The 23,069-nt window shown below is 33.7% G+C and overlaps 3 protein-coding genes across 3 annotated transcripts; 1 reads left to right on the top strand and 2 right to left on the bottom strand.

Annotated features, from left to right (window-relative positions):
- The first annotated feature begins 3,285 nt into the window (after positions 1-3,285).
- Positions 3,286-4,216, top strand: LOC149406295 (DNA-binding storekeeper). The gene has a single exon (XM_089625737.1). It carries the CDS (start codon positions 3,388-3,390, stop codon positions 4,138-4,140), a length of 753 nt encoding a protein of 250 aa, XP_089481863.1. The 5' UTR covers positions 3,286-3,387; the 3' UTR covers positions 4,141-4,216.
- A 1,979-nt stretch (positions 4,217-6,195) lies between these two features.
- Positions 6,196-14,196, bottom strand: LOC149406294 (lysine histidine transporter 1-like). The gene is made up of 8 exons (XM_089611579.1): positions 14,132-14,196; positions 9,456-9,613; positions 8,520-8,903; positions 7,362-7,758; positions 6,743-6,848; positions 6,560-6,651; positions 6,382-6,450; positions 6,196-6,294 (listed from the first exon to the last, which is right to left on the bottom strand). The coding sequence occupies exons 1-8, from the start codon at positions 14,165-14,167 to the stop codon at positions 6,196-6,198; spliced, it is 1,341 nt and encodes a 446-aa protein (XP_089467705.1). The 5' UTR covers positions 14,168-14,196.
- Positions 14,197-15,434: 1,238 nt separating this feature from the next.
- LOC149406293 (lysine histidine transporter 1-like) lies at positions 15,435-22,744 on the bottom strand. The gene is made up of 8 exons (XM_089627786.1): positions 22,553-22,744; positions 19,036-19,193; positions 17,785-18,168; positions 16,614-16,998; positions 16,252-16,357; positions 16,070-16,161; positions 15,902-15,970; positions 15,435-15,805 (listed from the first exon to the last, which is right to left on the bottom strand). The coding sequence occupies exons 1-8, from the start codon at positions 22,604-22,606 to the stop codon at positions 15,707-15,709; spliced, it is 1,347 nt and encodes a 448-aa protein (XP_089483912.1). The 5' UTR covers positions 22,607-22,744; the 3' UTR covers positions 15,435-15,706.
- Between the last annotated feature and the right edge of the window lie 325 nt (positions 22,745-23,069).

The following is a 23,069-nucleotide window of genomic DNA, read 5'->3' as shown; positions in this document are numbered from 1 at the left end:
TTATAGTGGGTCCGTTACTACTCGGACCGTTAACCTCAAACAGAAATTTTAACGGTAAAGTATTTACGTGTAACTAAATTTGAAATTTTGAGTATTTTTTCTAAAAAAAAGAAGAATATATAAATAATGTTTTGTCTAACATTAAGTATTTTTTTTTTATCATCATTTCCCCTAAAATATGCTACGTTTTTTAAAATTCGCTTTAAGTCTCCGAATATGTTAAACCAGCCTTGGATTCATTTGTTGTAGTTGGATGCTTCGATTGGACATTGTATTTCAAATTCCTTTTAAATTTTATCATTATTTTATATAAGGTTATAGTTTTGGTTAGTTGCAATTTTCTTGTTTTACATTTTGTACTTTTTTTTTTCCTTACCGCATGAACTAAACCCAAACTCTAATCTTGTACTGTTGAACGCTCGTATGACCGGGTCCAAATTTTTTCATATGATATAAGGGTAGGAAAGCGAGCGATATAAATTGACTCTATATTACTAACGTTTTTCCGGGTTGATCATTTTGCAACTTCATGTTTTACGTGTTCCAATACGTATAGTTTATCTTAATTAAAACTAATTGTTTTCATGGAATTATTTTGTGTTTTTAGGACGACAAAATATCAATAGTTTTTACACCATTTATAAAGGCTTTTTAAATAAGATTTACACCATCATTTTTTAAAATATAAAATAAACCTCTTAAAAATGTTGAGCATTTAGACGTAACCATATAATATACCTCATTTATGTCATTAAAGACAATTTCCTTGTCATTTATCCCAAGACTCATTGGTATTAGTTTTTCTTCCAAAGGAAAACCTTATCTTCCTCCCTTGACTAAGAAAACATACGCAGAAGGAAAACCATTTTGTCTAGTTTTAATCCAATGTTAAGAGTCAGCATCCGAAAATTTCTCTAGAGCACTTACACGCCTTATAGAGACCAATATAATATACATGAACACATAGTGTAAACTTCTTTAGTAAAACAAACAAAAGCAGAGATTTAGACAAAAGAAATCTTTTGAGTTATTGGGAACACACTTCTATTCTCTGTCTCTCCAAAAGGGGGGAGGGACTTAGGGTCTCCGACCCGGGAGGGAGGAAAACGTTCTAATCCTTATCCGAATAGTTTGTCTCTCTAAGCTCTCTTGTCTTTCCTTTCCTTTATGCTCTATTTTCTCCGGCGAATTTTTTTTTTCCGACTCGTCCCAAATCCGAGTCCTCTCCCAGCGGCATTCCTCTCCCAGCGTCGCCCCAAATCAGGAGTTTGGATTGGTTTGCTGCTGTGGATCGTCTGTTGATGGGTGCATGTTTCAGCGCTCTGAGATCCCGACAAAGTCAAAGTCGTGTTTAGTTGGCGATGGTGCAGGGCTTCGAATGTCTAAAAGGGCGGGGTATCTTCCAAGGAAAGAGCCGTTGTCCTCAGCGGGGAATAATGGAGGCGGGGTGTGGACCAACTTTCATTAGGTCTTGAATTACGTCGGTTCGTTTTTTATGGGATTTTTCTGTAGTTTTGTGTTTGTTTGATGTTTCCGTTGATTTGGTTGTATTTTGGATTTGTTTGTTGAGTACTCTTTTTAGGTGGTCTTGTTGTTTTGGTTTGATTTTGATGGGAGACGGGTTAGCTATCATCCTCCATCCCAATTTGGGCTTTCTATTAGATTTTGATCTATACAGGCAAAAGAATTATCTTCTTTATGGTCATTAGACCCCGTTTGATTGGATCTATCCAATAACTATTTTGGGTATATTGAAAGAGCTATATGTGTGCTCGATTTTAAATGTGTTGTTTGATCTTCCTTTGATCGGAAGCAAGCACAACATGTGCTATTATGTGTACTCAGTGTTAGATTCACTTCGTCTTGAGTCTTTGATATACATTGTAAGATGTTATTCTCATGTATATGAGGGTGTTTTACTTTATTATTAAAGGAAGCTCAATGCATTTTCTAAAAAAAAAAAAGAAGATTATACTAAAATCAACCAAATGTATATTCATGAGAAAATTATTAGTAAAATTTGTAGAGAGAAAAGTTTGTGTACAATTTTACCCTTGCATTTAATTTTTTTTCCTCATTGCTCTCTCTCTCTCTCTCTCTCTCTCTCTCTCTCTCCGGCTAGATATGCGTTCTCTCTCTCTCTCTCTCTCCCCTTCCAATTCTCTCTATCCGGTCAGATCTACGTCTTCTCTCGTCGGCCCTTCACTCTTTCCCGCCAGTGCTAAAGTTGGTGTTTTAGATCCCAATTTTGTGTTTTTGACTTGAATCTCCATGCAAGTTTAGATTTGTTAACATATATATAATAAAAAATATTCAACCAAACCTAAATTTGTTGACATAATATGGACTTATTTGAAGATTTAATGACGTACAAAAAGGTCATAGAAACTCCAAAAAAAGGTAAGCATGGGAATAAGAAAAACAAAATCGAGAGAGGATTTTGAGTGTCGCAAAGTCATTGAGGGTGTCGGGAGCAGTGGCTTTCACAACATTCTGAAGGAAACAAAATTTCAGCCTTCAACTTCGCGGATCGGCTAAAGAACACGATGAAAGAGAAAGACTTCATTGTGATGAAGAAAGAAAACTAACAAAAGAAAGGAAAATGAAATAAATGAAAAAAACATTAAATTAATGAGTAATATATTAGGCTCACTAACATTTTTGTCATGATTATTATTTCAAGTTATTTTGATAAAAAAAATTGTGTAGTCTACTAATATTTTCATCCAAATCTCATAAAAATAATAGTATTATAGCTATTTAGCTAATTTCAAATTTGATTTTAAAGAATTAACCAACGTTTTGTTTATTTTGATACATAAGTCATTCATTAAAATTAACGTATATTTACCAAAATTAACGTATGAAAATATTATAAAAAATAATGTAAAACACTATCTGATTAATGAAGTCACGTCATAAAATATGGTTAGATTTTAATCATGATTGACACGCTAGATTACAACTCTAAGATTACAACTCTAACGTAATAAGTGCATTTTGTAAATTTCTAATAATAATAATAAATCTTTCAGATTAGATAAGATAAACAAGAAAAATATTCTAATACAATATGCTGTTTTATAATGCATAGTATGACGATATAGTTGTTGGTTAATAGGTGCTGACCGAAGAAAACAGGCCCATTAATTTCCCTCCCACCAAGTGGTTGTTGATTGATTTAATTTTAATTGAACCAAAAAAAAAAAAAAAACACACACACACACACACAAAGCCCATCACAAATAAATCGAAGTACATTTCTCAATTCAATTAATTTCATATCTCTCTCTCACTCATCACTTTCCTTGAACATTTCAAAACCCTCTCTCTCTCTCTCGCTCTCTCTCTCTTTGTTTCGGGTTTCCTTTCTCTCTCAACTCAACAATGGAAACCCAGACCCAACCCGAATACCTTCCTCTGTTCCTGTGCATGTACGCCGTAATCTACCTCCTCGCCCGCTACGCCGTCTTCCGAAACTGGTCGCCGGAGACTCGACCGGAAGCTTCCTCGTGCCTGATCTCCCTCGCCCACGGAACCCCCGCCCTAATCCTCGCAATCCAATCCCTAACCCAATCCCAATCCCAAACCCTAACCCTAAATTTCTCGTCCCCAAACACTCCGCTCCAAAACGTCGCTCTGGACTACAGCGTCGCGTATTTCCTCGCCGACCTAGCTCACTTCGTCTTCTTCTCTCCCACAGCCGATTTCCTCTTCATCGCTCACCACATCGCGACTCTCTTCGTCTTCCTCACCTGCCGCCACACCGTCGCGCACGGCGGCGCCGCCGTGCTCGCCCTCCTCGTCCTCGCCGAGGTCACCAGCTTCTGCCAGAACGCCTGGACTCTCGCCGGAGCTCGCCGCGCTGACGTTCCTCTCGCCGATCGGATTTACCGTCTCCTCTCGCCGCCGTTCTTCGTCCTCTACACCGTCGCGAGAGGCCTCGCCGGACCGTACCTGTTGTATCGCATGGCGGCGTTTTACTCTTCCGGCGCCGCCGACGGAGTCATTCCGCGCTGGGTGTGGCTGTCGTGGATCGCTGTTGTCTCGGCGGCGATTTCGGTCAGTATTCTCTGGATCGGGAATTTGTGGATCCTGTTCTTCCAAGAGAGGAGGGCTAAATTGCAAAAACAGAGTTAGGTATTATTATTGTTATTAATCTCAATTTTCCTATACGATTGTTGTATTATCACAAAGAACAAAAAAAAATTTGAAATAAACAAAGTAGACTCTCTAGTGTTTTTATTTATTTATTATTATTTATAAATGATTTATTATGATAAAAAATTAGACTTTGTGTTCACTCTCTCGTGTACTTCTTTCTTCTTCTTCTTCTTCTATAAATTATGTAATTGTTTCTTCTTCGTGAATTGTAGTAAGCTTCCGAGAGAGGAGGGCTCAATTGCAAAAAAAAAAAAAAAAAAACTGGTAATTCATAAAAAGGGGCTAAATATTTGATTCTCAATTTTTCTGCCCGTTTCTTGTTGTATTATCGCAACAAACAAAACTATACAAAGTAGGCTCTTTTCTCTAGAGCTTTTTAATTTATATATTTATATTGATTATTTAACTTTAATATGGAAAGATTAGACTTTGTCATATCTACAGTCTCGTGTACTTCTCATATTAGAATATAATATTATGTAATGTTTCTTCTTCGTATAAATTTGTTTCAATTATGTATTTGTTATTAAATAGGAAAAAATGAAAGGGAATATATAATATTATAGTTACTACTAGAATCCGAACTCGTGTATTATTTGTTTACTACAAGTTCAAAACATAAATGCTTTACAGCACGAGTGTTGACACGTGGACAAATTTGTCTTAAGTGTTGATGAGTGTATAGTTCAAAGTAATGAGTTGTGCCAAATAGCATTGCTCCATATCCATAGATTGAATTAATTAGGCAGTGTAGTAGAGCCCAAGACTTCTTTTAATTTTTGTCACTTGCAATTTGCAATAATTTTTTCTTCAATTTCACTATGCACTTGTATTTTCACAAGTCAGCATCATACAAAATTAAAATAATACGAAGTTCTTCTCTAGAGGTTTAATATATATCCATATATATTAAATTTTTATTTCGTATGAAAATTTTAGACTTGGTCTCCATTCTCGGTACTTCTTTCTTCTCTATATAATATATTATGTAATGCTTCTTCTTCATTTATAGTCAGCTTCCAATATTTGTTTTTTTGCATGTATTATTTGTCATTGAATATGATAGAATATGATAGACGGAGGAGAATATTAAGTTAGTACTCGTGCATTGTTTGTTTAGTACGGCCATATAATTAATTAATTAGGGAATGTACAAGAACCCAAGACTTTTTCATTTTTTTGTCAATTCTAAATTTGCTTGCTACTTTTTGCTTGAAAGCTGGACATTAGTATTACACACACTTACCCACATGGCCAAAATTTCCATAGTTAATTTCACATTTATATTTAAAATTTCCATTGTTAATTTCACATTTATATTTATGTTGTACCGTATAACATTTCGAATAATTCTAGACTCAATTTTCGGCAATCAAATGGCTTCTTAGATAAATGGCTTCTTACAGTGTGTTTGAAATCATATCTTCTTAGAAGAAAAAAATTCACTCTGCTAATGCATTGTAAGAACGCAAGCAAAACAGTGGCTAAAAAACAAAGATTAAAACTGTGGTAGCTAACTTAGTCTAGCGGTAATTCCACACATACCTCGACGGAGAGGTCATGGGTTCAAGCCCCCATGGGATGCAGAAATGCATGACCCTTAGGATTTATTCTAAAAATTATGTAATCTTGACCAATAGTGCCACCTATTATGTAATGTTGGCCGATAGTGTCACCTGCGCTTTGCACTGCTAATATATCATGTAATCTTGGTTGATAGTGCCCATACTAAAAAAAAAAAACAAAAAAACAAAGATCAAAACTCTTAACAAAGTGTGAAAAAGTATTTAAGAAACATATAACACCTTTTTTTTTTTTGAGAAACATATAACACCTTTACGTACAAAAAACACTGAGAAAAAACAGAGAGAAGGAAGAAAGAATAGAAAGGCCTTGTTCTTGTGACTAAGGTTCTTATCCATGGGGATAAATATATGTGACACCAAACGATATGATGATAATAATAATCATCCATACAAACTCGGACTATTTATTTATATTTTGTGACAAGCCACTGAAACAGCATAAAGTTCATGGGTAAAACTTGTAGGTATTGGATTTGTCTATGATAGCTTTGAGTCCTCCCATTGGTGACACAATCATCAAGATCACGCCAAGCACAATACAGACCTGTAGTTGACCAGTTGACCGATATCGAGTCTGAGAATCGACGAAGAAGAAGATGAAGAAAGAAAGACATGAAAAAACGAAGCATACCCAGTTAGACCACCAAGAAAAGCCGAATCTTTTTGGTTTGCAAATGGAGAGCCACATTATGCATGGAAGCTGAGAGATTTCACGAGAAGCAACATTTTATGAATTAGAATTTTCAAGCGATCTTTTTTTTTAATTAAATAAATAATAAAATTATTAAAGCAAGGTGTGAGTGACTTACGAAGTAAGTTGTTGGGGCGAAAGCGAATCCCCCAAAGAATCCGAGGAGACCGCCGAAGAAAGGGAACGTGATGCCGATGAACATGGTGAACGCTTCAGAACAATAATAATAACAATAAAAGAGTTAGCTTAAAAGGGAAAACGACATTGCTGAATCACGTTTATTAGTAGAAGAAATACTCACCAACGTAAGTGTTTCGAGTGATGAAGCGAAGAGTCGTGCTCGGCTTGAAGTTGAACTTCTTCACTAGAACACCCTCGAGCAGGTCAAATACAGGCATAGCGTAGACCTGATCTAAGAAAAAATAAACGTGCTTCACTTTGGACTCGTTTGATAAAATTTCATTTCTTGTTGTGTATTATGTGATGTTTGCGTGACACCAAATTAGCCAAATAAGCCACCGAAAATCTAAGAATTGCTAGATAGCCAACTTTTTTGTAAATAGCCACCTCAACTTATTTACGGCACTCAAAAAGACAAAAAAACCCAAAATATTTTTTTGTCTTTTTTAGTGCCGTAAATAAGTTGATGTGGTTATTTACTGAAAATTTACAAAAAATTGGCTATACAAAACGCTATAAATCAAATGACAATATAACTAAAAGACCCTATTAACTATTACGAGGTTCTATCTCAAAATCAATTGACAATGGAACGAATGACTCATAATTTCATAAATCTTGTTATATGGTATTGCAAAATTTCATTTATTGTTGTGTATTACGAGGTTCTATGTCAAATGACAAGGATCAGATAATGACTCATAATCCCATAAATCTTGCTAGTATAGTGAAATTTGGACCTGGTAGCTGCCGATGACGTGGATAACGACGAACATGTTGGCTATGGCGATGAGCCAGTGGGGCTTTCTTAGGCTTATGAGGATGCCGTCATCGTCGATGGCATTTCCAAAGACGTAGTAGCCGACGAGTGCAACGGGGAAGTAGCACATTGCCACGACGATATAGGCCACAATGCAACCCTTCCACATGGGCCCCTTTGAGGGCTTCTCTGGCGTGGACGGGATTGAGGCCTGGATCTCGAGGACAATGTTGTGGCCCGCATACGCAAATGCCATGTCACCAAGAGCGTTGAAGAAGTTGAACACTGTAACGGTCGTTGTGGCCGGTTTGTAGCTGTAGTCAACGTTCGACTCAACACCCTTGTTTGCAGACGCTATCCACGCGATCGTCGAGTAACTAAAATCAATTAAATATATAATAAATGAATAAAATGTTACCCGTATGTTACATAATACTCTAGTTTAATTTAAGAGTCCATTAACTATATAGCCATATTTACAATTTCATATTGTTATATAGCCAACATTCCGTAAAAATAATAGGTAAATGGTTTACATGCTTAAATTGACTTTAATACCCTACCATTTTATTTCAATAATATGATAAACCGGGAATGCCACGTCATGTTTATGACCATTTATTTAGTAATTACGAAAAAGTGGCTACATAATAATATGAAACGTTTAAGTTAGCTAGTTACCTAATTTTTTGTTAATTTAAATACGTATATGCTTGCAGGGAACAAGGAGGCCAATGACCCTGAACTTTCAAAAATTAATTTTTTAAAAATTAAAATCTTACACTTAAATTTTATATTTTTTTTTGCCTAAAATTATATAATTTGTTTTCTTCATATTTTCCACTCCCCCAATCTTAGCTCAGTCCTGGATGCTTGTAAATAAATTTGGAATAAAATACAAAAAAATAAATCTAACACAATCAAAAGTAAACTAAGACATAATAATAAAAAACAAAAAATTAGGACGAACAACTTTACTCCATTCGTATTGTCAAATTTGTCCTAAACCATCAACCACTTCAACACAAACAAAGCATGGTAAAATTAATGTTTTACTTTTCAATTATTTCCTCAACTTACTGGAGGCATTCACAATATTGTGATGAAAGAGTGACAATAATATTTAAAGTTTTCTGACCTGAGGGACATAACGGCGGCGGCGAGGGAGACTCCAGAGATGGAGTGGAAGTTAGGGAGGTGAGAGAGAACAAAATGGACAGAGGCGAAGATCATAATAAAGTAGCTCGATTTTATCTTCTTACACTCCGGGCACACTTCCTCGTGGAACTTCTTAAGAGATTTTCCACCGGTGACCATGTACGCAATGTTGGCTCCGACCTCAACCACGAGTTGCTGCGGGACCACAATGTAGAGACCAAGCTTCTCTCCAAAAGCGTACTGACCGAGTTCGTGGTATCTATCGAACCTCTTCCCGGGAACCATCTCGTGCATCTCAACCATTTGCCATAGCGTGTACAACGTTACCACCCACGATATCACTAAAACCGCCACTCCCGGTCCCCTGATTTTTTTTTTTGAAAAACTGAAATTAAAGTTTCGAATGGCTAAAGTACTAAAATTTTCCTCTATAATTAGATTATAATGTACTGGCCGGTATGTAATTTTCGCAGCTTCTAAACTTAAATTTTATGTCATTTTAGAATATTCGTTTTGTTTATGATATGTGTAAGCACGTAAAAATTAAATATATTTTGAAATTAAAAAAAAACAAGGGATGTAAAATATTATAGCCAGTAACTTGTAATTTTGTAGATTATGGGTAGTGCACATAATTAAAATTTTTATCAATATTTTATGACATTAAAAATTTAACATCATTCTATATGTGATGATTAATTTCGAATTCACATATATGTTTTGAAATCATATATATTTAATGATACCATTATAATGAATTTTAAATACTTTTTGTGATTCATTTTGATTTTTAAATAATTTAGTTATCACCCAGTTTCGAAAACAGGTTTGAATTCCACAGGCTTGACGACATTAAAGAAAACGTTACAAAATAAAAAGAATTCAAAATGGGACAATTAAACAAAACAGGACGAACCATCCAAGCTGTGCCATGGCGGAAGGGAGAGTGAGGACTCCGGCGCCGATCATGGCGGTGACATTGTGAAAACCGGAGTGCCACCATTTTGCTTTTCTCGAGGATGTGATTGGAAGCCAATCTTCGATCGCCTTTTGTCTGGCCAATTTTTCTTCATCCTAACCACAAGTAATATATAAAATAAACACATCAGCATAACACCAATGATTAATTAGCTTTCATTCTAATTAGGTTTGTTTAGTTTCATGAATAGCGGTAAATAAAATATATATAATTCAGCATAATGTGGAAGTGAAAGATTAAAATAAAATTCAGGTTGTAATAACAAGAATTGAAATTTTGGTGTACTAAAGAGAAATATAATAGGAGAACGTCCTATATATATGTATATATTAAGATTGTTACCCAACAATCCTACTCTCAAGTCAAGGACCACATACACGTAGACTCTCCTCCACCGAAATCATCTTGTACCGCCGTCAATCGTCAACACTGTCCGGAAGACTTTCGATAAAAAGCTCGCGAGGTCATCATATTGAGAACTTTTCTCTCCATATCGCAAACGCAACCTAATCTCCCGGTGCTCATGAACCTTTGGCTCTGATATCATTTGTAGGGTCTCCGTTCTTCCACCTCGTTGGGCTGCCACATCACCATAACTCTACATGAGTATGATATTGTTTGCTTCGGACTCAAGCCTGCACGGTTTTGTTTTTGAGCTCCTTCACAAAAGACTTCATACTAATAGAGTTGGTGGCACACTTATATCCAGAGCAATCCTTGCCTATTCTTCCGATGTGGGACTTATATTGTTACCCTAACATATTATTATAATTTTAAAAATTGTGGAAATTGCTAATAATTTTACAAATTCTATTTACTCTATCTATTTTATTTACTTTTAAAATGTTATTTATAAGGAAAATTTTTACCATTTGAAAAAAGCTACTTTTTGAAATCACCGTTATTTTAGTAATGTTATACTTAAAAAATGTTATTTTTGTAATTTCTCCAAAAAAAAAAAAATTTGAGGGATTGAGAATTTGAACCATCAAGTTGGGCTTTTGCAAAAAGCTCTTCCCGCCAATCTAGTGTAGTTTCGGTTGGTGTTGCGAAGTGTAAACTATATAATAATAACGACTTATATCTAAAATAAAAATAATATGTAATAAGATTCTTTTTCAATTTTCGACAGCCTCCACCTAGATCCGTGTCCGGTGGCAATGAAACAAAGAAAAAACAAATGCATTGATGCACTTTGGGATCGGTTTTGTTATCACGGAAACCTCGAAGGTCTCGTGTTTAGGAACCTTGCACACTTGAATCTATCACTCGGAGTATATACAAATCTTCGTACTCTTTGGTAGCTCGTGCTTGACAGGGGCTCTAGGAGAAATGAATTCTTTTATGAGGGAAATACATTCGCGAGTTAGCAACGATAAGTCAATCTCTATTTACCATGATAATAAATGGATTCCTAAATATGTCCCTTTTCTTGATTTTTCTTCTCATGTGTTGAATGGAGATACGAAGGTTTGCACTTGCGAACAGAACGCGGGATTGTGAGACAATTAAAAACTCCTTTCATGAGACTGGGGCTAATGAAATCATCACTATTCGGTCTTCTCTTCGTCTAAAGCGGGTTTGGGGGTAAGTAATGTCAAGTGTTGGGACTTTCAAAGGCCAAAAAGAGCAAGGTTAAAGCCTTCTTTTGACAAACTTCGTCCATGTGGTTTCTGACTATGGAAAACATGAAAGGCCATGGTCATTCAATGACGGAATTCGCCTTATTTATCAAACTACCAAGGAGCTCGAATTATATATATACTTCGTGGCTCCAGATCTAGATAAATAATCGTCGAAAAAAAAAGAACGAGACGGTGAAGTTTACTCAGATTCAGACCAAACAATGGCCTACGCGATTATACTAACAAAAAATCAATTCGAAATTATAAAAATTATCAGCACTCAAAACTTACTCATTTATTTATTTAATTTTTCTTTCCAAGTTATTTCCCCCCAATATTTCTCTTATCTAGTGTTTCTCACCACCCTCTCTTTGTTTTTGGCTTTTCAAGGGTGTAACAAAACACACACAACCACGTTATACAAGACATTATATTATATATAAAGTAGAAGAAAAATGAACACTAGCAACATGAACAGTGTTTTGTGTATTTTTTTTAGAAAACTTTTTATTTTTTTTATTTTTTTTATTTTTTATATATATAAATGCAAATAGTGTTCATTCGTACCGTTTTTTTTAATCATGAAGATAAAAATGTCTCCAAAAAACTTTAAATACATTTTTAACAAATCTAGATATTTCTGGACATGTCTCTATATATTTTTTTTCTCTAGGCTAAAATATATTAATTATTCCGTAGCAACGCGTGAGACATATTGCTTACATAAATAAAAGGAAATGAGAAATAAGTGGGACCACTTTAGCCACGTTCACAATATATGTATTCTATATACACACATACATACACTCGTTTCTCTCATTATATTTTCCCACTAAATTTTGATGTTGAGAGGTTTAAACAAGACCTTCCTTAAATATTAATGGAAGTTAAAAAAAGAATGAAAAATAAACTTTCATTTATTAATAAATTCAAGACAGTCATCCTAAATAAAATTATAAACAAAAAATTAGAAAAATAACCAATTTAAACGTTTGATATTGCTAAATAGTCAAAGTTTGGTAAAATATTAGATAAATAGTCATAAATGATGACGTGACTTAATATGGCAGTGGCTATTTTACTTGATATTTACGTTTGTAAATATATAAAAATGGTTATTTACCTAATATTTACCAAACTTTGGCTATTTAGCAATTTTCAACGTTTAAATTGGCTATTTTGCTAAATTACCAAACTATAAATAACTTAATCAAAACTTGTATTAATTATTAAATGTGGAGGACCATTAAGTCTGAAATTTCCTGTCTCATGAATATATCTGCAAGAGCTGATTTGAAAAGTCTTGGTCAACGTTGATGATTCATTGATCACGAGGAGAACAATTAGATTATTTGGGCAACCTAAATAAGACTTCATAATTATTCAACAATTTTTTTTTATATAAATAAAATTAAAAGTGAAAGTAGAGAAAACTAAAAATAAATTATCCGAGTTGTGCACATTAAAGTATTTTGTCACAAAATTATCAATTAATGCAATGGAGAAATATATGGTAAAACATTATTCTTCTGGTGTGTTGTAAGTGAACTATTAGCATCGGAGTTGTTCTAATAAAGAAAGTCAAATCAGAAAAACGAAATATAGATGAAGTATTAAGATTATATGTAAGCCTAATTAGAACCAAACAGAAATTAATTCAGTCCCTGGAATGGTTCGAATTCAGGAAATATTGGAATGAAATTTCTGTCATGGTACTTTAAAAAAAAAAAAAGAAAAAAAAATTGATCCTGAAATATGCATGGTACTGCTTCGGAACGAAATTTTCTGTACTCAATCGCTTCCAAAATGGGAATTTCGTTGGAATGTTGATTCCAAAAATTGTGATAATCATTCATTCATATTCATAATGTTCAAATCAATGTAAAAACATTCTGAATCAATCTCTATTCTCTCTTTCTCTTGTTAAAGTATGGTTTTAGATTAAAACTAATTGGTAATATGAAAAGTAACACGGCTTTTATAAGGAACACAAAAAATACATCTAGTAGATGTGGGACTTCCTAGTATTAGGCCTGTGCACGGTCCGGTCCGGTCCAAAATCGGCCAAAAAACCGGACCGGACCGTTCAAAACGGTTCAAAAAAACCCAAATCGGACCAGACCAAAAAACTGTAAAAATCGGACCGGACCGTTTTAAATCGTCTAGACCGGACCGGACCGTTTTGAACCATTTAGACCGGACCGTTTTGAACCGTTTTACATAATTAAAAAAAAACCATTAATTTCCCACCAAAACACAAACATATAGTCATGTATGAGAGTTATATACATGCAAAAATGCCTAATTTGGCTAATTGAACATTAATTTTTTTTTTTTTTTTTTTTTTTTTCTTTTTTTTTATAAATAAACCGGTTCGGTCCGGTTTAACGGTTTTTTTTTTAAAACCGGACCGGACCGCTTGCATTGAGTAAACCGGACCGGACCGGACCGCAAAAAAAAAAACGTTTTAAACCGGACCGACGGTCTAAAAATCACCGGTCCGGTCCGGTCCAATTTACGGTTTTTCCGGTTTTTTTGCGCCGCCCTACCTAGTATCTCTCTCTAGTTCTTTCTGAGAAGTTTGTAAGCAAGTTATATCCATAATAAGACCTTTAGGGTCAACACATCTGTATGCTAATGTTTAATATACGATATAGTTTGAGACGTTTTATATATGTTTCCACTTCTTTCGAATTTCTAGGATATGCACTACTAGACAAACAGTCTTTAACTGCGCTCATAAAAAAAAGGCTGTTACAACTTGTTTCGATGTTAAAATTGATTTCGGCCAACAATAAATAAAAACGTAAACGCCATGTAAACTATAGACGGTGCTCTTGCTAATATAGTTTTGGTCCACTCACACGCTAATAATATAATGGACATATAATCTCAAAAGAATAGCAAATCAAAACCAGAGAGAGAGAGAGAGAGAGAGAGAGAGAGAGAGAGAGAGAGAGAGAGAGAGAGAGAGAGAGAGAGACTTACCAGGTTGGAATTATTGCTTTGAGTCTGACCGTCCATTGTCTTAGAACTATGGCTTTATCTCTGGATGTATATGTAATATAAATGAGAAGAGTTTCAGAGAGGGATATATACACACTCACATAAGTAAACCAGACCAAAGTACTCATAAGGACAAACAAAATATGAATTAAATAAGGTGGAGGATTAATTGCGTTTTAGAATGTATGGATGTTTAAGTTTGTTTGCTTAAGTTATAAGTTAACCATACTTGACTTAGTTGTTTTTTTATTTATTTATTAGAACTATGGCTTTATCTCTGGATGTATATGTATATATGAGAAGAGTTTTAGAGAGGTATATATATATATATATATATATAAACCTACCTCGAATGAAACATTAGTATAAAAAAAAAGAGGTCTAAAGTATGTTTTGGGCTTAAAATATAAGGTGGTATTTGCATCTTATGTCACAAATTAGCAATCCAATTGCAAATAAGTCACACGCAAAAATTTTAGAAAGTTTTAGAGGAAGATGAAGTGATTTTTAATGAGGTATTGTAAAAATTCAGAAGACATGGAATAACTAATAAAAAGATTAAATGATGAGAGAGAGTAATTTGAAATTTGCACATGTGACACGAATATAAATACGTGACACAAATGCAATTTTGACAACTTTGTGACACAAATGTAAAAACCCGACGAATTTGTGACATTGACGCAAGGCGGAAATATGTTTATACTTTATTAGGTAAATACACAAAATACTTTATTCGAAGATAGTGTTCCTCTAAAGTCTTAAATAACTCAAATTTTCAAATATTCCATAACTATCTAACTTTGTTTAATAGTTTTAAGAAGATTTGGCCGTTATTTGGCGCTCTCCCTATCTCTCATCACACAATCGATTTATGACTCTCTAGTTTATTTTTTTTATTGCGACCACTCAAGTTTCTAACTAACTTTTCTATTAAGTTATAATTCTGACCCTAACGAGTGATTATCTTGACAGATAATGTTGTTTCTCGGTATCGATTGGATATTGAGATAACAACACAAATACCAACGTGTAGTCATAAACCGTAAACCACTTCAAGAGTTAAGATTTAAGTAATCTAATCAGTTCGGTCCTTATTAATTTAACATGCTAGCTCATTATTCTCCTTTCTTTCTATGGGAATCATTCTTCTGAAAACTAAATAATAAAACGAAAATAATCCGCCAAAAAAATAAAAATAATCTGCCAACACTTAAAAGAGAACACAAGCCAAGCAGTGGCTAATAAAGAAAAATCAGACCACCAAACACATTAAAAAAAAATGAAATGGGTAGAACGAATTGGAACAAATCTCTTAATGTAGATGGAAATCAATATTTAAATGACACAGAACACATTTACGTACAGCTACAAACACACTGAGATAAAAACAGAGAGAAGGAAGAAAGAATAGAAAGGCCTTGTTATAACTAGGGCTCTTATCCATGGGGGAGAAATATATGTAACACCAAATGATCAACAATAATAATCAGCTATACATACTTGGACTATTTATTTATATTTTGTGACAGGCCGTATGTTGAAGCAGAACAAAGCTCAAGAGTAAAACTTGTATGTCTTGGCTTGGTGTACGATAGTCCAGAGTCCTCCGATTGGTGACACAATCATCAAGATCACGCCAAGTACGATACATACCTGTCGTTGACCATTTGACCGAAATTGAGTATGAGATACAACGAAGAAGAAGAAGAAGAAGAAGAAGAAATAAAGACAATGAAAAATGAAACATACCCAGTTAGACCACCAAGACCAGCTGAATCTTTTTGGTTTGCAAATGGAGAGCCACATTATGCATGGAAGCTGAGATTTCATGAGAAGCGACATGTTGTGAACTTGAGATATGATCAAGATATATTCGATAAATAAAGAAGTACCCAAAGCCAGAAGTGAGTGACTTACGAAGTAAGATGTTGGGGCAAAAGCGAATCCTCCAAAGAAACCGAGAAGACCGCTGAAGAAAGGAAAAGTAATGCCGACGAACATGGTGAACGCTGCAGAACAATAATAATTAAAAAAAAAAAGTTAGCTTAAAAGGGAAAAGATCACTGCTGAATCATATTTATTTGTAAAGAAATACTCACCAACGTAAGTGTTTCGAGTGATGAAGCGAAGAGTCGTGGTCGGCTTGAGGTTGAACTTCTTCACTAGAACGGTCTCGAGCATGTCAAATACTGGCATCGCATAGACCTTATGATAGGAAGAAAACAAAAATAAACAAACGGGTCATAAATTGAGACTCGAAACGTGCTATACTTGGGACTCGTTTCATAACATTTCCATTTCTTGTCGTGCATTATGTGCTGTTTGAGTTATACCATCATCTTAAGTATTACTGGCTTTTATCTCAAAACCAATTGACAATGAAACTAGTAACTCGTAATCTCACAAATCTTGTTAGTTTCCCATTATCTTTTCGTGGACGTGGGACTCTTAAAATTCGGACCTGGTAGCTACCGATGACATGGATGACAACGAATATGTTGGCCATTGCAATGAGCCAAGTGGGCTTGCTTAGGGTTATGAGGATGTTCTCTTCAACGGAGTTTCCAAAGATGTAGTAGCAGACTAGTGCGACGGGGAAGTAGCACATTGCCACGATGATATAGGCCACGAGGCAACCCTTCCACATGGGTCCCTTTGAGGGCTTCTCGGACGTGGACGGGATTGTGGCTTGGATCTCGAGGACAACGTTGTGGCCCGCGTACGCGAATGCCACGTCACCAAGGGCGCTAAAGAAGTTGAATACTTTGCCGGTCGCCTTGTAGGTGTAATCAACATTCGGTTGGACGCCCTTGTCCGCTGCCGCCCCCCACGCAATCGTCGAATAACTGAAATTACATAAATAAAAATACAAAAAATTAGGTAACTAGCCAATTAAAATGTTTGGGATTGCTATATAGCCAACGTTTCGTAAATCTTAGGTAAATAACTATACAGATGACGTGTCCTTCTTGGTTTGCCCTTTCATTGAAATAAAAATGGTAGGGTATTTACGTCAATTTACACGTGTAAATACATGGATATGACTATTTACCTAAGATTTACGAAACATTGACTATATAGCAATGCAAAACTGTAAATATGTCTATATACCTAATAGACCCATAAACATATTACCTAATATTCTAGTTTAATTTCAGGAAGTGAATGCTTGTAATGTAAGTAAACTAGTTTTGAGAGAGAGAGAGAGAGAGAGAGAGAGAGAGATGAAAAAAGAAAAAGAAAAAACCTCACATAGAGAGGCAAGAGAAAAAATAATATAAGAAAGATAAAATGAATGCCACGTCTCTTCATTTGATTTAGCCGTGTCGGCCTCAGCAAAGTATTAACTATGTTATGGATATGAATATTGATTTGAAATAATATACAATAATAAAGCCAATTAAAAAAAATAACATGTTATCTATAGCAAGTTAAATTAAGCTATAACCACATAATAAATAGATAGAACATAAAACTTTACTCCAGTCACATAAGTCCAAAAACAATCAACCACTTGAACACAAACAAAGCATGGGAAAATGTTTTATTTTTCAATTATTTCCGCAAAATTACCTAATAAGCATTCCCAATATTGTGATGAAAGAACCATAATAGTATTAAAATTTTCTGACCTTAAGGACATGACGGCGGCGGCGAGGGAGACGGCAGAGATGGAGTGGAAGTTAGGGAGGTGAGAGAGGACGAAGTGGACAGAGGCGAAGATCATAATGAAGTACGTCAGCTTTATCTGTTTACAATTCGGGCACACCGAGTTGTGGAACTTCTTTAGAGATTTTCCACCGGTGACCATGTACACGATGTTGACACCGACCTCCACCATGAGCTGCTGTGGGACCACAATGTAGAGACCAAGCTTCTCTCCAAAAACATATTGACCGAGCTCGTGGTATCTGTCAAACCTCCTCCCGGGAACCATCTCGTGCATCTCAACCATTTGCCACAACGTATACAGCGTTATCACCCACGATATCACTAGAACCGCCACCCCCGGTCCCCTGAAGAGTTTTTTTTCATTATTATTATTATTATTACCGAAATTAAGAATTATTCCAAAAGTACAAGTAATTGGAAGACCTTTTTCACTATTAATTAATAAGGATTTATTTCACCTTTATGACAACACATGTCGTAAAAAACTGCATTTGCTGACAAGTATGTCATGAAAAGCATGTTTTTAATGAGAGTGGTAGTCACAAAAGTGAAATAAAGTCTTCCTAATAGATGATGGGAGAAAAGTCGTTTTTAATTATTTTTTTGTTATAAAAATGATATTATTAATATTTAATTAATTTTAAGAAAAAAATATTAAATCGTATTTAATCTGAAGCTTCCAAGCGTATTTCCGTCAAACTTAACTGAGTTTATTTAACAGTGCAATTGAAACTCAATATTAAGTGTTTTTCTCGCAAAAAAAAGAAGTATTTAAATGTATGTTTCTTAAAATATTAAGTACTTATGTCGCTATTTCCTCTAATATAATATAGCACGGAAAATTGAAATATATTTTTGAAGTTGTAAAAGAATCATAAAAGATGTGAAATATTAAAGCTAGTAATTAAGGTGTAATTTTTTACAGTATAGGTGGCGTACATATCTGAAATTTTTATTAATATTTTATGGCATTAATAAAGCATCATTCTACTATGAGGATTCACGTATGCTTTTATTAAATCATAAAAAGTAAATGATACAATCATAACTAAATTTAAATACTTATAATTGTGATTCGTTTTGAATTGTAAAAAAATTAATTATCACCCGATTTAAAAAATTGGTTTGAATTCTACTAGCTTGACGACATTAAGAAAAACATTACGGTTTTTTTAATATAAAATATGACAGCAAAACAAAACAGGACGAACCATCCAAGGTGTGACATGGCGTAAGGGAGACCGAGGACTCCGGCTCCAACCATGGCTGTGACATTGTGGAAAGCGGAGTACCACCACTTTGCTTTTCTTGAGGACGTGATTGGAAGCCAATCTTCGATCGCCTTTTGTCTTGCCAATTTTTCTTCATCCTTAACACAAGTAATATATCAAATAAATACATTACACCAATGATTAATTAGTTTTCATGCTATTTAGGGGTTTTTTTTTGTTTTGAAAATTGACATTATTGAGGAAGATTAAATGATATATTAACAGTGTAAGCGCATGTGATATTATCGGCCAAAATTACATAATTTTAGGATAAATCCTAAGAGAACATGCATTTCTACCGTCCATGGGACTTAAACTTATGACATCTCAGCCAAAGTATGTGTGAGATTACCACTAGACCAAACTAGCTATACAACCTAATTATGGTTATTTTAGTTTCATGAATAGAGGTGAAAAACAAAAAATAAAACGAATGCGAAAATGAAAGATTGCGATTGCATATTGATTATTAAATAATTCAGGTTTTAATAACAAGGCGTTTTGACGCAAATCAATACAAGACGAATCTACGTCATGTTCCACACTACGAACCTACATTCCATGTGCTTTAGGGATGAAATTCTTCATCTTCAACCCGTAAAAAAGATTATCCCAACACTACCACAAAAAAGACTTTTAGAAGTAACGCTTGGAATTAGAAGCGACATTTGTGAATTAGAAGCGACTAGTCGCTTCTAACCTATTCCACGGAAAGACAAAGATTTTGCATTGAAAAAAAATCATAATTCTAATTTTTAAAGCGACTTTAAAAGCGCTTGATCTTTACAAGCGAACTTAAAGTCGCTTCTAAAGGTCATTTAGAAGTAACTTTTTTGTCGCTTCTAAAGGTTGTTTTTGTAGTAGTGCAAGAATGTCTCCTTGCGAATGGCCTGGATTTTACTTCTTCCTTGAGAAAAATAGTGCGTTAGTTCTTATCTATTGTGTGTGGAGCTCATGCTTAATCGCACCATTGATTATCTCACGTCCTAAAAGCGCCAAATGCCCTTGCATCGAACTCAGGTATGACAGCATACGGTATATTATTATTATTATTATTATTATTATTATTATTACGTGGCATATTTGAAAAAATTATATAATTTGGGGTTAAAAATGTAAAATAATAATTTTCAAAAGTAAGGGGTTGTCGTTGCACCTAATTAAGGTGGAGGCCGCTCGTAATTCATATATATGTGTACACGATGATGCAGTATCGAAACACTGTTGGAATTTCGCAAATTTTTAGTGATTTTTTAGTGGAAGAATGTCAACGAGAAAATTCCATCATATCGGCCCTCAAAACAGCAATTTTATGTTTTTTTTAAAAAAAGAGTTCTCTGGAGTTCCAGGAAGGAAGAGATGGGAGGGCAGCTGTAAAATTTTTTTTTTTTCTTGCACTTAAAAAAATAATATAAAAAATAAACTTATTCAAGGCCGTCATCCCAAATGAATATTATAAATATCATGACAACAACTTGGATTAATTATTAATGTAAAGGACCAATAAGTCCTTAATTTCCTGTCTGAATATATCTACAAGAGCTGATTTAGAAAAGTCTAGGTCAACGGGGATGGCTATTAGAGGAACTGGAATAGGTTCCTCAAATCATTCACTTGCTTAGGTGGAGAAAAACTAAGATAGCCATTGTATTATCGGCAGTATAAGACTTTATAATTGTTTGTCTAATGGTGTCCTCGGTACCATTGTCTAATTTTTTTTTTTTTTTTTTTTTTTTTTTTTTATATAATCAAATTTTCGGTGAAGGTAAAGGGAAAAAAAATTACAATAACAATAGAGTGGCAAATTTTAAGAGTTGTCAACATTAAAGTTATTTTTTAAAAAAATTATCAATTAATGACATGGAGAAATATATGATAAAACATTAAATTTGTGATGTTTTAAAAAACATTAAAAACACTTAAAAAACATTAAAATGAACATGTGGACAGGAATTGACAAGTATTAAGGTTTTATTAGTTGTAAACCAGTGCAATGGAATTCAATGGAGTAGGAAAAAGCAAAAATTGAAACGAAACAATACTGAAGTACTATTTTGGAACGGAATTCCATGTTCCTATCAGTAAGAACGGACTTTTCAATTTCATTCTTTCAATTCATAAATCGTTTGTAATAATCACCCATGTGTCAAGTCAATACAAAACACATTCAAGTCCATCACTCTTCTTCCTTTCTCTCTCTAGTTTTTTCCGAGAAGTTTATTAACAAGTTGCAGCCGGATTAAGACCTTTTATATATATATATATATATATATATATATATATATATATATAAAATATCTCTTGTGTTTAATCGAAATGCGCGAAATCATACATTTTCTCTCAACTTAATATAAATGTTTCATACCTCTCCTAAAAATATGTTGTATCGCAAATACTACTATAAAAAACTTGAAGTCCCAAAAATGCCCTAATGAAATAACGCTTTTTTTTATTTTATATATAAAAAAATGAAATCAAAATCTTTCTTTTTAAAAAATAAAGGATTTTTTTTATATAAATAGAGGATATGATTTATTTATTTATTATAAAATAGTAAATAAATAGTTATTTTATTAAGGGTGTTTCGGGGAGTTTAAATATTTTTGTGTGTGTGTGTGTGTGTAAAAAATAAACGAAAAGAGGGTATTTGTAATATAATATATTTTTAGGGGAGATATGTGTTATTAAACTTATAAGAGATTTTTGATATTTTTGAAAACTAAAAGGATAAATGACGTATTTTGATTAAACAGATACTGTTGATATTTTCTTTTTCTTTTTTTTGCTTGAAAAAAAAATTATATTAAGGTCAACATATCTATTTGTATGCTAATAATATAGTGTCATTTAAATAGCCTTTTCATAGAACTATGAAATGGAAATGCTGCTTTATCTCAACCTGTTTGATTTCAGAAAGAATTCTTGATTTTAGTTTAATATATCTCCCAGAAGTAGAAACTTTTTTTAATCCTGGTATATCCGTATATGCCAAAACCATTTCTTTTGGGTGTTAATTTTCGGTATTAATTTGCAGAAGAAATAAACGCCTGAATAACAAAAGGCTAGAAAGCGAGGACGGACAGAAAGAAAATATGCATACACTTGCAAATAGGAAATACACAAGAAAAAGAAAGCAAAGCCCTATCAAATCTTTCAGAATCGCTTTAAAATAAAAAAAAATTAATAACTAAAAAATCATTCTTAACTCCAAGTTAATTGAAAGAAAGACACGCTAATCATCTGTTTTAAGCCATTTAATTGCAATATATATTATATGCCATGCTTTTGAGACGTTTTATGTTTCCAGTTCTTTCAAATTTCTAACATGTTATTATTAACGAAACTAAACTAATAATATAATGGACATATTACTCAAAAAATAACAAATCAAAATAAGAGAGAGAGAGAGAGAGAGAGAGAGAGAGAGAGAGAGAGAGAGAGAGAGAGAGAGACTAACCAGGTGGGAATACTTACTCCGAATCTGACCGTCGATAATCTTATTAGAATCCATATGGCTTTATCTCTTCTAGTATATATGTGATATATATCAGAAGAGTTATATATATATATATATTGTATATATATACGAGTCACAACCAGAGCAAACCAAAGAACTCAGAAGACCAAACAAAAAATAAGGAGGACTGCGTGTTAGAATATATATATATATATATAACACATACATACAGGATATTTTAATTAGCTGGCTTAAATGATCAGTTAACCATAGTTGAGTAACTCAGCTTGAGTGATAAGTTAACCATAATTGAGTTAATTGTTTTATTTCATAAATTTGATAATCAGCTGATTTTTTTATTATTTAAATTTTAACATGATTTTGCCGTTATTTTAAATGAAACTGTAAAAAAAACAAAAAACAAATATAAATGAAATTGTCAAGAAAAATCTGTAAAAATAAGGTATTCTCGAAATAAAATGAGAGATATTTTCATAATAAGAATAAGAGAAATTTT

The sequence above is a fragment of the Urtica dioica genome, chromosome 1 (assembly GCF_054948205.1).
Source record: "Urtica dioica subsp. dioica isolate 48M chromosome 1, U.dioica_male_clone48M_v1_H2, whole genome shotgun sequence".
Lineage (NCBI taxonomy): Eukaryota > Viridiplantae > Streptophyta > Magnoliopsida > Rosales > Urticaceae > Urtica > Urtica dioica.
The sequence above is the reverse complement of the archived record's forward strand: the minus strand, read 5'-3'. Positions and strand labels throughout refer to the sequence as shown.

What these genes read in the sequence shown, in the direction of transcription:
- LOC149406294 (XM_089611579.1), bottom strand. Translation starts at nt 14,167, where the DNA reads ATGGACGGTCAGACTCAAAGCAATAATTCCAACCTG. An exon ending in AAAGCAATAATTCCAACCTG is followed by an intron (nt 9,614 to 14,131) that starts GTAAGTCTCTCT and finishes ACTTGTGGTTAG; the next exon opens with GATGAAGAAAAATTGGCCAG. An exon ending in TCGCCCCAACAACTTACTTC is followed by an intron (nt 6,451 to 6,559) that starts GTAAGTCACTCA and finishes GAAATCTCTCAG; the next exon opens with CTTCCATGCATAATGTGGCT.
- LOC149406293 (XM_089627786.1), bottom strand. Translation starts at nt 22,606, where the DNA reads ATGGATTCTAATAAGATTATCGACGGTCAGATTCGGAGTAAGTATTCC. An exon ending in ATGTCATCGGTAGCTACCAG is followed by an intron (nt 16,358 to 16,613) that starts GTCCGAATTTTA and finishes TCCTATCATAAG; the next exon opens with GTCTATGCGATGCCAGTATT. An exon ending in TTGCCCCAACATCTTACTTC is followed by an intron (nt 15,971 to 16,069) that starts GTAAGTCACTCA and finishes ATGAAATCTCAG; the next exon opens with CTTCCATGCATAATGTGGCT.
- LOC149406295 (XM_089625737.1), top strand. Translation starts at nt 3,388, where the DNA reads ATGGAAACCCAGACCCAACCCGAATACCTTCCTCTGTTCCTGTGCATG.